The sequence below is a fragment of the Dama dama genome, chromosome 8, assembly GCF_033118175.1.
Source record: "Dama dama isolate Ldn47 chromosome 8, ASM3311817v1, whole genome shotgun sequence".
NCBI lineage: Eukaryota > Metazoa > Chordata > Mammalia > Artiodactyla > Cervidae > Dama > Dama dama.
Genome location: NC_083688.1, coordinates 19,055,953 through 19,070,829, shown reverse-complemented (window position 1 = coordinate 19,070,829; position 14,877 = coordinate 19,055,953). Strand labels below are relative to the sequence as shown.

The window sequence follows — 14,877 nt, the reverse complement described above, 5'->3', positions numbered from 1 at the left end:
ATGGGTGGGGGGAGGGATACACTAGGAGTCTGGGATTAACATAGATACACTGCTGCTGCTGCTGCTAAGTCACTTCAGTCGTGTCCAACTCTGTGCGACCCCATAGACGGCAGCCCACCAGGCTCCCCCGTCCCTGGGATTCTCCAGGCAAGAACACTGGAGTGGGTTGCCATTTCCTTCTCCAACACATGCATGCTAAGTTGCTTCAGTTGCATCCGACTCTGTGCGACCCTATGGACAGCAGCCCACCAGGTTCCTCTTAAAACCACTGTTTATTAAAGCTGGAAGGTGTCTCAAAGAAGGAAGCTAAGCTATGTTCTCTAGGCAAGAACACTGGAGTGGGTTGCCATTTCCTTCTCCCTATGCACATGCTAGTATACATAAATAGATAATCAACAAGGACCTACCATAAGCACAGGAACTCAACTCAATATTCTGTAATAACCTAAATGGAAAAAGTATCTGAAAAAGAATGGGCATATGTACATGTATAACTGGATCACTTTGTTGTACACCTGAAGCTAACACAATATTGTAAATCACCTATACTCCAATAAAAATAGATTATTACTGAAATAGAATTCAGTAAGCCAAACAGAACAAAAAGAACAAAATTATTATAAATGCCAGTGATTTAGAAAATAAAACAAGCCTTCTTTCTTAAATTTGAAATTCAAGCTTAGACATGGTCAAGGTGACAAATTATTTCTGTTTGCAAAAATGATATTTTCAGCATTTGTTGGCTTTAAACAATGATCTGGCTTTTAGGCCGCCCCCGTGTGTTCTAATGACATCAGAGTTTGTCCAAACCGTGCACCGGGATCTCTTCTCCTCTACCCCCATTTAAAATAATGTGTGAATTTTCAATCAATACAAAAAAACAAACTGAACTTCAAGTCAGAAGAATTTGTAGATGACTGAGCTTTCTTACATACTATTGTATAAATTTTTAAATCTAATTATTTTCTTCATTTAATTTTTTTTACTTCAATTTTTTTCAACAAATTAGTGGAGGCAATTATATTTGTTGTAATTAACTCACATGGATGTGATGATCAAATAATTTAATATATGGGATGTTCTCAGTCACTCAGTTGTGACTGAGTTGTCCAGTTGTCCAACTCTGCGATCCCACAGACTGTAACCCACCAGGCTCCTCTGTCCATAGAATTCCCCAGGCAAGAATACTGGAGTGGCTTGCCATTTCCTCCTCCAGGGGAATATATGGGATAACACAATAAAATACCAACTTTACCATTCACACACTTCCCTGGTAGCTCAGCTGGTAAAGAATCTGCCTGCAATGCAGGAGACCCTGGTTCAATTCCTGGGTCTGGAAGATCCCATGGAGAAGGAAATGGCCACCCACTCCAGTATTCTTGGGCTTCCCTGGTGGCTCAGATAGTAAAGAATTCACCTGCAATGCGGGAGACCTGGGTTCAATCCCTGGGTTGAGATCCCCTTCCCCTGGGCTAGGAAGATCCCCTGGAGAAGGGACCAGCTACTCACACCAGTACTCTTACCTGGAGAATTCCATGGATGGAGGAGCCTGGCAGGCTGTACAGTCCATGGGGTTGCAAAGAGTCAGACACCACTGAGCGACTTTCACTTTCAACTTTACCATCCACACGTTCAGTTCAGTTCAGTTTAGTCGCTCAGTCATGTCCAACTCTTTGCGACCTCATGGACTACAGCACACCAGGCCTCCCTGTCCATCACCAACTCCAGGAGTTTACTCAAACTCATGTCCATTGAGTCGGTGATGCCATCCAACCATCTCATCCTCTGTCATCCCCTTCTCCTCCCACTTTGAAGCTTTCCCAGCATGGGGTCTTTTCAAATGAGTCAGTTCTTCACATCAGGCGGCCAAAGTATTACCAATATAAGTCAGATCAACTTTCCTTCTGTGAGAGGTAACTGCTGCATTGTAGTATAATGTGCTACAGCAATACAACACATTTTGTCAGTCTGGGATTCTATTCTGTTTTCATAAACCCTAGTTATGTGGCCTTGGCAAATCAAATAAACCTTTTGTAAAAGACATGATGAAAGAATCTCTTCCTAAACTTTTAGATCTAAAAAAAAAAGAAACTTGTTTGTTTGTTTGTTTTTTAGATTTTGTGTGTTTGTTTTTTCCCTTGAACTGGATTACTAATCAGAAAACAGGTTTTGGGCCTACTATACAACTAACATGGAAACATTTCATGGTTCCATAGCTTAGCTTCCTTCTTTGAGACACCTTCCAGCTTTAATAAACAGTGGTTTTAAGAAAACTGTAATGTAATCCACATAATTTATTGCACATTTAAAGATGAAAATATTCAAAGTAAAAACTAGTTGGAGCTTTCACAGAGGTAAGGTAATATAGAGTAATAACTCAAAAAAACATAAACAATTCCTTTCAAAAAAAACCATCCTTCAAAATTTCTACAGTGTATGAATCAAATAAGATCAATTTCTACAGAATAGTTTGATTAAAATTTCAGTCAATTATATCTTTGATTCATTAAACATTTTAAAATATAAAGGCCCACACAAAACACATATTCTTTAACTAACTTGATATATTAAAAAATCTTTTTATCTGTCCCATTGTTGGAGCATCAAATTGCTTTTATAATTCCTAAGAGAAACAATGATTTATAATCACTAACTTAATTTTATTAAATACTGAAATCATATCAGATTTAGACAACACAAATTTTGATTTATAACAATTTGATTTTTCCTCTTTATTTCCATTTTCTTGAAAAGTTTGTAGAGTATACAATCATCAATTATTTAAATTTTGTGGAGAAGTGGTACAATGAATATAATTTCTACACACTGTTTTTAAATTTTAGTTTACTTTTTGCATATCACTATTTATGACTTCCAATTAAATACTTCAGGAAGAATTGTACTTCTTGTAGTAAATGAAATAGGGGTGAAACTTAACTATTTTTATATTAATAAGGATGCTCATAAAATAGCTGAATTATCACACTGATTTGCGGAAATGTGCTGCATCTTGGCAAATAAACAGTAATATTTAAAAGGTTTATAGCTGCAGCCGGTGTTAATTCTATATTAACATTTTCACAGGCTAATACAAGATACAGAGCGATTTCATGGCAGTTCATTTGCTCTTCAAAAGGTCATTTTACAATCGTGCAGAAGAAATAATTTTAAGGAGTTATTGGTATAAAGTATTTCTAATATTTTAGAAAATGCCTCAGCTGTTTAATAGATATATAATCCTGATTCAAGCACCACTGTATTGATCAGCAAAACTGGATTTAGAGCAAGCACTCTCCTATCAAAAACGTCTGTATTTTATTGGAATGTTGGAATCACACAGCTCACCATTTCCATTCTAAAGACCTTAGGTAGTAGATCAGATGGTGTAGAAAGTGAATCCCCAGTTTGTTCGATTTCAAATGCTTCACACTTTGACCCAAACTAAGTGACAATATATACTTTTAAGCTTTAAAAATTTTTCCTGCAGTTCTTATTGTCCTTTTCGTGCATTAGGATAGAAAGGAATGACTTAGTGGTACTTTGACTGTGTTTGGCTCCACTGATACTGGAGCAGCTTCGGGCGAGGCGTAGAAGCCTTTGTAAGAGCCCTCTGCTAACCCCCAGGGAAGGGATGTTTAAGAGGAAATGCCTGTGGAGTTGGAAAAGCTCTATTTCCTTACAGAATATAAATATTAACACTTCAAGTCTCTAGATGGCAGCCTTCAACACGTTTGAAAAGCGGTGTCCATCCACCCTGACTCCAGTCCCACCTCCATAGCGGCTACTCGGCAACAGAGTATGGGCTCCGTGTCTGCTTTAGCCGGTGCATATGGATTTAGGTGCTCTCCAAGAATTAGAGTTCAAAATGTTTATTCCAGAGCCTGACACTCGGCTAGAAGCTGCCTAGGTGTTTGCTTGGGGAAAATGAGGAAGTAAGGGATGACAGAATAGTCCACACGAAGCCCCTTCTGCCTCGGAAAGGTGGGGCTGTGCGGGCGGCAGAGAGACACCTGCATCCGCACACAGCAGCTTCCCCTCCTCCAGGAGGAGGATGGACGCTCCGCGCGGAGCAGATGGAGCGCAAAAGCCCACCTGCCCGGCTGGCGGAACCCCACCAGCGCGACGGCCTCAATTCACCCCTGAGGTTTACGCGGGTAGAAATACTAAAATCTGTTTCCTAAATGCGCAAAGAACTGAGTCTGAGCGCGAGCACGATCAAAGCGAGGAGCCAGGACGGAACGCACATCAGGGAAAACGTGTTGCTCCCCACCTGGGCAGCGCCTACGGCCCCCACCTCCCAGCGTGCGGACCCCAGGGCTGGGGTAGTCAGGGAACGCTCGAGGCCAGAGATGCTAAGGAGCCTGGCAGGAGGTGTGGGGGCAACTGAGGCGGGTGGGACTGGGGCGGACTGAGGTCCTTTTGGTCCAGGTCGCCGGCGGGCGCGGTCTAGGTCGGTCGAGGGTTAGAGGCAATCGCCCCCACCTCGACCTCCCCACCAGCAACCGCAGATACTCGCCTAGGGGGTCCGCAGGGTCGGGATGTAGGGGTGCTTTACCCCAATCCTGCTCCCTTCCTGTTTCCATCCCTACCTTGGAACCGCTCTCCCCTCAAGGCGCAAACCCTCTCCGGGCAGGGTCCGCAGAAAGTCCGGCTCCTGGCTTCCCGGGGCCCCCGCCCTAGAGGCGGACACGCGCTCTCGCCCACCCCGTGCGGCTCCGGCGCGCAGGCTCACCCAGCAGCGCTCCCGTGGGCTAGTGGACAGGGACCGCGAAGCTCCTCGCACCCCCGCAGCCGGACTTCCTGTAAGTTCCGAGTCCTCGGTGTCCTGGGGAGCCCCGCGCCCCCTGGCCAAGTTCGCGAGCGACTCGGAGCAGAGAACCGAGTTGGATGCGCGTCACCTTGGGCAGAGGCGAAAGCGGGTCTTACCTTGGTGCGGAGAGCGGGGAGCTGCCATCCATTGTCTGGGGGCGCGTCGAGAGAGGCAAGACGGAAAGTGCGCGCGAGGGACGGGAAGTCTGCGGTGCTAGGACCCGGTTCCCAGAGCGCCGAGACGGACGCGCGCGGGCAGCGAGGCGCGCGGGCTGAGACCACCGCGGCGCGGGGCGGTCGGAGCCGCGCTTCTCCCTGGCAGGGAAGCGTTGAACCCCGCGGCCGTCAAATAGTCTCCTCCCAGTTGTCCCCTCTGAGCTTGCAAGTGCGCTTGGCCAAAGCTCCAAGCGGTCTACCCAGCTTCTGCCCTCCTCCAAGGCAGCCCGGGTCTCGGTAGCCAGAGGCGCCTTACGAGCTTTCCCTGCCTCTGCTGGCGCCCTGCTGAGGTGACTCCGACAGAATTTCTCTCTCCCCGCCTCACAATCCCTTTCCCTCGTCTCTCCCTGGGGTAAAGCCGTCTGAGCCCTGAAGTTGTTCATCCGCTTTGTCACATTCAGGCTCAACTCCTGCCCATGCCCCCGACCCCCCACTGGTCGCTCACCATTCCTTTGAACTGCCTCCCTGAATTTTCGTTCTGTTTGTCTTCTACCAAGGCATGGTTCATCGCTCAGAGCAATGCTCTTTGATCTGCCAGCTGCTTTTGCCTTTACCTGGACTAGATTTGATTCTCAGAATTCTGCATCGAACTCATTTTGCTTAATTGTGACTCACTCATACCTCATCTGTGTGCGCAGAGATTTCAGAAGCTTTGACAGTGGTCATCCGTCAGAGGCCAGCACCCAGATCCACACACACACACACACACACACACACACACACACACACAATCTGTAAATGTCTGCTTCAGTGTCCCCTTGAGCAAAAAATGACACTGGTTTTAAGAAGGAAGACATTGATGATTGCAAGTGACTGTTAAGATGAAGATACTCTTGATTCTGCTTCATTTTCATTAAAATTAAAAAAAAAAAAAATTAAAAGAAAGCTATGGGACTTCCTGGCTTCCCAGGTGGCGCTAGTGGTAAAGAACCCGCCTGTCAATGCAGGATACATAAGACACGCGGGTTCCATCTCTGGGTGGGGAAGATCCCTTGGAGAAGGAAATGACAACCCACTCCAGTATTCCTGCCTGGAGAATCCCATGGACGGAGAAGCCTGGGGGTCGCAGTCCATGGGGAGTCGCAAAGAGTCAGACACGGCTGAAGCGACTTAGCACATAAGACAAAGGGGAAGATGGTGGACATGCATTTGGCCCTCCTCCTGGTAGCCACAGATAAAAGCTCTGGAGATTGTAAAACAAGCATAATAAGACCAAAAGTTGGACAGAAGAAAGTTGACAAACTAGAGACTTTGAAACTCAAGGAATGGCGTGATAGTGAGTTCCCGTTTTTTTTGTTTGTTTTTCTTTGTCTTTTATGTTGCAGACTTGGAACTGAAGTAGCTGAACAAAACCAGAACTGTCCATGAGTGCAGATAAAAAAAAAGCCTCCTCTTTTTAGCCAAAGGACCAAGAAAGGGACAGCCCAGCAGACAGAAAATTGTCTGGCAGCACATCAAATAAAAAATATGCTGTGGTCTCTCTCAACCATGCCATCAAAGGCCAAGTGTGGCCCCTAGATTTGTTCTGCTGTTTTCACCTCCAGAAGGATGTGTCAGCCCCTTCTCCTTGCCTTTGTGTCCCTGAAGCCTATACTTTGCTGCCACATAGCAGGAACCTGTCCCTCTCCCACTCGGCACTGGGGGAGTTTAAGAGGAGCCAAGGCGGAGAGTCAGAGCTTCCCCCACTGCCTGGAGGTAATGAAGCCCCTTGGGAATTGATACCTAGGCACTCACACCACTCCCAGTATCAATGGAGGTTTAGTGGAGAATCTTGAACCCCCAATCTGTGCCTAACAGCAAAGGGGACACCCCTCCTCTTAGGTGTTGAAGGAAGTTATGAGCACACCCTGAATTCTAGCCCCTAACTTACTCCCCTCACCTCCCCCAGGCAGTAATGAGGCAGTACTTCCCACTTGCTCCTGCGTCCTGAAGGAGCCCTGTTGAGAGATGCCCATTTTAAGGAGAAAAGAGATTTAGTCTCCCAGATAGTACCCTAAATGTACAGGCTTAATAGAAAATTACTCATCTTGCCAAGAACAAGAAGATTTCAAACAGAATGTTTTTGAAAAATCAGGAGGATAACAAAGATGTCTCCAATTATCTGACAAAGACTTTGAAGTAGCCATAATAAAAATGCTTCAATAAGTGATTACAAACACACTTGAAAAAAATTGGAGAAATAGAAAAAGAAAGAGAGGTGAGGGAAGGAGGTAAAAAAGGAGAGAAGGAGAAAGAAAAGAAGAAATGAAGTCTTGCAGGTAAATAGAACACATACATAAAAAATTGAAAATTTTAGAACTGGAAAATATAGTAATCAAAATGTAACACTAACAATGATTTTAACAGCATAATAAGGTGAAAAGAAGAGAAAATCAGTAAACTGGAATATAGAGCAATGTAAATTATCCAATTTGAACAAAAGAGAGAATATGCTCTAAGAAAAGAAAGGAAAAAAACAGAATCCCAAGAACATGTGAAGAAAAACAGTTGAAAAAAATATCCCCAAATTTGGCAGAAGACTTCAAGTTATAAGTTCAAGAAGTGGAGCAAAATTCCAATGTAATAAACACAAATAAATCTAATAAAGACGTATCATAGTCAAACGTCTCAAAATTAAAGACAAAGGCAAAATACTAAAGCAATTGTGGAGAAACATCGCCTTACCCATAGGGGTTGTTGCTGTTGTTCAGTCACTAAGTTGTGTCTGTCTCTTAGCGACCCAAGCTGTAGTCTGCCAGGCTCCTCTGTCCATGGGATTTTCCAGGCAAGAATACTGGAGTGGGTAGCTGGTCCCTTCTCCAGGGGATCTTCCTGAACCAGGAATCAAACCTGCATCTCTTGCATTGGCAAGTGAATTCTTTACCAGAGACACCCGGGAAGCTCACCCATAAGGAAAAACGGTAAAAATCAATAGCAAATTTCTTGTCAGAAACCACGGAGGCAAGAAGTAAGTGCAACAACATTTTAAAACTGCTGAGGAAAAGAACTATCAACACAAAATCTTGTGTCTAGTAAAAATATTCTTCAGAAATGAAGGTGAAATCAAGACATTCTTAGATGACGGAAGACTAAGAAAATTGGTCATCAGTGCTGGTGGTGGTGGTTTAGTCATTACATGATGTCCAACTCTTGCAACCCCATGGATGGTAGCCCACCAGGCTCCTCTGTCCATAGGATTTTCCAGGCAAGAATGCTGGAGTGAGCTGCCGCTTCCTTCTCTAGGTGATCTTCCCAACCCAAGGATTGAACCTGGGTCTCCTGCACTGGGGTAGATTCTTTACCAACTGAGCTACCAGGGAAGCCCAAAGAGGTTCTCCAAATAGAAAAGAAACTATAAGGAAGGTATCTTGGAATATCAGGAAAAAATCCAATACAAAACACAGTAAGCAGTAGCATGATAAAAAACAATAGGTTTCCTTTCTCCTCTTGAGTTTTCTAAATAATATTTGACAATAAAGCAAAAATTATAACAATGAATGATGCATTTCTAAATATATGTAGGGAAACATTTAAGACAATGGTATTATAAAGGGGAGAAAATAAAGGGACACAAGAGTCATAAGTTTTCTACACTTTGTTCAAACTGGTAGGTTGCCATTCTGTTTTCCACGGCATCTTCCTGACCCCAGGGTTGAACTTCGGTCTCTTGCATTGTAGGCAGATTCATTACCATCTGAGTCACCAGGGAAGCCCAAATTAATACCATAGAAGACTTTAATAAGAGATGTGTATTTAATGCAATATGTAAAGAAATCACTAAGAAAAAGCCACACAAATAAATATGCTCAAAATACTATGGGTAAATAAAATTGAAATCAATAATATGAAGTAACCCACAGTAAGGCAGAGAGAAAGAGAATAGAAGCAAATAGAGAAAATGAATTTTAAAAAATACAAAAGAATTGTTTTAAGCTCTAATATCTCAATGATTGGGCTTCCCAGGTGGTGCTAGTGGAAAGAATATGCCTGCCAATGCAGGAGACCCAGGTTTGATCCCTGGGTCAGGGCGATCCCCTGAAGGAGGGCACAGCAACCCACTCCAGTGTTCTTGCCTGGAGAATTCCATGGACAGAGGAACTGGTGGGCTGCAGTCGATGGGGGTCGCAAAGAGTCTGACATGACTGATGTAACAGCATGCACACATGCACATATCAATGGTTACATGAAATTTGAATGATCTAAATATCAATTAAAAGACAAAAATTGGCAGAATGGATTAAAATCATTCAATTATATGTTGTATATAAGAAATTACTTTCAAATATAGCTATATAAAAAGTTGGGAAAAGGTGTATCATGCTAATATTATTCAAAAGAAAGCATGAGTGGCTGTATTAATATCAGATATAGTAGATCTCAGAGCAAAGAAAAGTACTAGAGACAGAGGGGGAGATTACTCAGTGATAAAGAAGTCTTTCTAAACTATACAGCTACATGTAAGAGAATGAAATTAGAACACTTCCTAACACCATATACAAACATAAACTCAAAATGGATTAAAGACCTAAATGTAAGACCAGAAACTATAAAACTCTTAGAGGAAAACGTAGGCAGAACACTCGAAGACTTAAATCAAAGCAAGATCCTCTATGACCCGCCTCCTAGAGTAATGGAAATAAAAGCAAAAGTAAACAAGTGGGATCTGATTAAACTTAAAAGCTTTTACACAGCAAAGGAAAGTATAAGCAAGGTGAAAAGACAGCCCTCAGAATAGGAGAAAATAATAGCAAATGAAGCAACTGACAAAGGATTAATTTCCAAAATATACAAGCAACTCACGCAACTCAATACCAAGGAAACAAATAACCCAATCAAAAGGTGGGAAAAAGACCTAAACAGACATTTCTCCAAAGAAAACATACAGATGGCTAACAAACACATGAAAAGATGCTCAACATTGCTCATTATTAGAGAAATGAAAATCAAAACTTCAATGAGATATCACTTCCCACAGGTCAGAATGGCCATCATCCAAAAGTCTACAAACAATAAATGCTGGAGAGGGTGTGAAAAAAAGGGAATGCTCTTGCACTGTTGGTGGAAATGTAAATTGATACAACCACAACGGAAGATGGTATGGAGATTCCTTAAAGAACTGGGAATAAAACCACCACATGACCCAGCAGTCCCACTCCTAAGCATATACCCTGAGGAAACCAGGGTTGAAAAAGACACATGTATCCCTTTGTTCATTGCAGCACTGTTTACAATAGCTAGAACACGGGAGCAACAGAGATGTCCATTGACAGATGAATGGATAAAGAGGTTGTGGTACATATACACAATGGGATATTACTTAGCTATAAAAAGGAACGCATTTGAGTCAGTTCTAATGAGGTGGATGAACCTATTATATGAGTGAAGTGAGTCAAAAATAAAAAGATAAATATCATATACTAATGCATATATCAGAATCTAGAAAGATAGTACTGAAGAATTTATTGACAGGGCAGCAGTGGAGAAACAGAAAACAAACTTATGGACGCAGGGAAAGGGGAGGAGAGGGTGAGATGTCTGGAGAGAGTAACATGGAAACTTACACCATCGTATGTGAATTAGATAGATAGCCAACAGGAATTTGCTGTACGTCTCAGGAAACTCAAACAGGGGCTCTGTATCAACCTGGGGGAGGGGTTGGGGAGGGGGATGGAAGGGAGATTCAAGAAGTAGGGGTTATATATATACCTATGGCTGATTCATGTTGAGATTTGACAGAAAACCACAAAATTCTATAAAGCAATCATCCTCTAATTAAAAAATAAACAAATTTTTGAAAAAGCTACCAAAGGAGTGAAAGAAAGCAATTTATATTTATTTCTAAAAAAAAAAAAAGAAGTCAATCTGTTAAAAAGACATAGGCACTTTAAATGGCAAAACATAGGCAAAACAATAGAGCTGCAAAATATGTAAAGCAACAAACTTGTAGAACAGACAGGAGAAACTGACAAATTTACAGTTATAGTTGCACACTTTAAGCATTTTTCTCAACAACTGATAAAACAACTAGACAGAAAATCATCAAGGATATAGAATGACATAACAAGATCATAAACCAATAGGATCTAATGAACATTTATAGAACACTGCATCCTGGGTTGGGTACAAAAGCCAAGGTATCCATCTCCCACTCTCCTGAGTCTCTTCCTGCCTACATCACTATCTGTTATGACTGTACTGATTACTAGCACTGAGGTTTTTATTCCAAGATATGTGACAAGCACAATATGCATTTCTCTACTTAAAAATAAAAGTAAAGTAAAATAAAGTAAAAGAAAAGAAAAAGTTAAAGTATCAGGAGAAAAAAATCGCTGTTGTAGAGAAGTATCAGTGTGTAATTTTTATGTTGCACATTAGGCCATAGTACTTGTTCAAAGACAAAGAAAATATCTATGTGCATTCAAAGTCCTAGAAATCTCTTGATTCCTGAGACCCAGAATCTTAATTTGCAAAATGAAGAACATTATTGTGCTTTGCAATTGCAGTGATCACTGCACCTGTTTAAAAAACAAAAGCAAAAACTAAGCAATGAAGTTCTGAAAGAATTAATGGAAGATATTTGTAACTTTTTGTGCATCACATTAAAATAAATAGTTGGGAAGTTTATGTTTCAAAAAAGCAAGTGAAAGGTGTGACATCATGGAAACCTCAAAAAAATTAGTTTGGCTGAAATCTTCCTTTCCAGTTTCTTAGCTTTGCCAGTGTTCTCGATTCTTGTGCCTGTGGCAATGCTCTCCAAAGTGTAAGCAGCTATCAATTATGAGAGCAGGAAAAGGGAGGTGCAATTAGGCATGTGGTACTGGATGATGGCCATCAGAATCTGAGCTCCTGATGGTGTGGGAGGGCTCCAGGTGCTGTTCTTTTAACGTGGTCTCAAAACATAGTCAGATATGAGTGGGTTTGGTTCAGATTTCTGAAACAAGGCTCAGTAGCTAATTGTGAGGGTTCTGACATTTCAGATTCAAAATTGGCTTGATGGTAGTCATAGAACTTAAGAGGATATTGTGCAGGTTCAGCAGTTCCTGAATGCATGAAGGTGACCAATATCCATCTATGTTGGTGTAAGCAAGTAACCTACTTACCTTTAAGGATGTAAGTGTAGAAGGCAAACAAGTGAGGGGTGAGGATTATTTAGCAGCTTAAGGAGTTTGGAGATGGCCAGGGTCAGTGTAGTCAGAGGCGGTAAAATGGGACGACGCCCCCACAGAGCCCAACTTTGCCCACTCTTGTCTGTGCAGCCTCTCAGTGTCTGCAGCTGCATTGGTGATATTAATCAACTCAGCAGGACACATCTCAGTATGATCAACTAAATGTGATCCACAACCAACTTTTAATAGTAAAGAGCCAGACACTGTAACACATCCATAGAAGACTGCTTTTAAACATGGTTGAACCATGAGCTTTGGGTCCGTGAGTCTCAGTCCTAACTATAAATCAATGCTTTAACTCCACAAAGATCAATTATGTTAGAATCTTTGGAGATGATGCCTTTCCAGGAAACAACATTTTATAGAAGTTTCTGATGTGCTCAGTCTATAAGAATTTCTGCTAAGTCTATAGCAGCTTTTGAAAAGCTTTTTACCAAACACCCTATTTTATAGAACAGAAAACAGGTCTAAGGAAAAGATGACTTGCTTAAAATTTCAGAATGAGTTAGGTGTACAGTCAGGCCAAGAATATAATTATTCTAAATTTTGCCATTTGAGAAAGCCATGGTGGTGCTTGTGAAAGTGCTAGGTCATGAAAAGCAAATATAATTTTATTTTTAATGAGCCTTTAAAAGATTCCTTTATACATCCTTAGAGTTTCCAGTAAGTCTTATAAACTTCCATGTGCATGCATGCTAAGTCGCTTCAGTTATGTCTGACTCTTTTGCAGCCCTATGGACTGTAGCCTGCCAGGATCCTCTGTCCATGGGAATTGCCAGGCAAGAATACTGGAGTGTGTGGCCATGCCTTCCTCCAGGGGATCTTCCTGACCCAGGGACTGAACCCACATCTCTTATGTCTCCTGTATTTGCATGTAGGTTCTTTACTACTGGGAAGCCCTGGGAAGCACTACCTGGGAAGCCCATGTAATGGTGTATCAACAGTTACTTTGCATTTAACTAATAAAATGATGTTAAACATCTATTTTGTGCTACATTGCCATCCACACCCCTTTAATGAAGTGTCTGTTCAAATTTTTTGCCCATTCTTGTTTGTTGGTTTGTTTTTTATTGAAACATTGTTGAATTCCATTGTTGGGAACATTGTTGTGTAAACACATGTGCACATTTTGGATATAATACTTTGTCAGATGTCAGATTAAGGAGTATTTTATCCCAGTTTATAGGTTATATTTTGTTCCTTTAACAGAATCTTTTACAGAAAGAAAGTTTTTCATTTTGATGAAGTACAATTAATCATTTTTTTAAATTTGATGAACCATGATATTGGAACTGTGTCTAAAAACTGTTTCTCTAGGCCAGTTTTTCTATTTTTTCTTAAGAGTTTTAGAATTATACATTTTACATTTAGATCTATAACCCTATTTTGAGTTAATTTTGTGTAAAGAATAAGCTGTTGGTTAATGTTAATTTTTCAGTGATGTCTAATGTTCCAATACAGCATATTTGATTGAGCCACATTTGTACTTCTGTCAACAGTTGATCATATTTGTATACATCTATTTTTGTGCTTTCTGTGTCTATCCTTTTGTCAGTACTATACAGTTTTGATTACTGTAAGTCATAATAAGTCTTAAAATAATAAGTATAGTGTGCATTATTTAACACTGCTTTTCTTTATCAAAAGTGCTTTGGCTATTCTATTCTAGTTTCTTTGCTTCCCATGCAAGTTTTTAGAGTTAGCTATTAACATTGTATTAATCAGCTTAGGCTTCCATAGCAAAATATCAAAAACTGTATGATTTAAACAACCGAAATTTATTTATCACAGTTCTGGAGAATAGAAAGTCCAGGTCAAGGTGCCGACCTATTGTATTCTTACATGGGATGGAGAGAGAAAGAGAGAGAGATAGCAAACTCTTATCTCTTCTTGTAAGGACACCAGTTCTGTTGGTTCAAAGCCCAACTCTTATAACCTCATTTAACCTTAATGACCTGCACAAAGGCTCATATCTCCAAATAGTCAGATTGGGGGTTAAGGCTTCAACATATAAATTTAGAGAGGACATCTACACTCTGTCCATAACAGATATCTATGAGAAACTTTGCTGGAATTAGAATTAGTATTGTACTAAATTTATAAGTCAGTTCGGGAAGTGTGGTTTTGAATTGCTCATTCTTATAAGGAAGAGATTCTTTTCTTACCTTCTGGAATGTTGTATTTCTTCTATCAGAGTTAAATGTACTTTGAATGTTTAATTCTTTCAAACTTTCAAGTATTAGAAAAACATATACATATGGAATAACTACGGTGGTTTCTGGCAGTGAGTAACAAAACCCCCATATCTGTGAAGTAATTACCACATGATATGCACCAAATCAGAAAAAATGTGAAGGCTTGATATTGATATATAGAGGAAATACAGTGAAAAATAATTGTGTATTTATGAAATTATAAATTTTTTACTTATGCAGAATAATTAAAACCTCTATACTGAAAGTTCAATAAATGGGTACTTGTTGTCATTTATTACCTCTGCTTTTGTTAGATTTTGTGCACTGTTTTATAGTTAACCATTTTATAGTTGTTTCACATGTTACGTGGAAAATATTGGCCTTTTTTGGATTTTTCAAATCTTCTCTTTGAAAAGATCGTTTGAAAAAAAAAAACAACTTGCATTCTACTTGTATTGAAAATAAGTTAGGGAGTTTGGGATTGACATGTCCATACTGCTCTATTTAAAATG

At 40.7% G+C, this 14,877-nt stretch overlaps 1 protein-coding gene across 1 annotated transcript in view; it reads right to left on the bottom strand.

Annotated features, from left to right (window-relative positions):
• SPHKAP (SPHK1 interactor, AKAP domain containing) overlaps positions 1–4,016 on the bottom strand; it is a 185,785-nt gene extending 181,769 nt beyond the window's left edge. Inside the window, exon 1 of the mRNA XM_061147965.1 lies at positions 3,887–4,016. Coding sequence (XP_061003948.1) covers positions 3,887–4,016 — 130 coding nt within the window. The remainder of the gene's footprint in view (positions 1–3,886) is intronic.
• Positions 4,017–14,877: the final 10,861 nt, after the last annotated feature.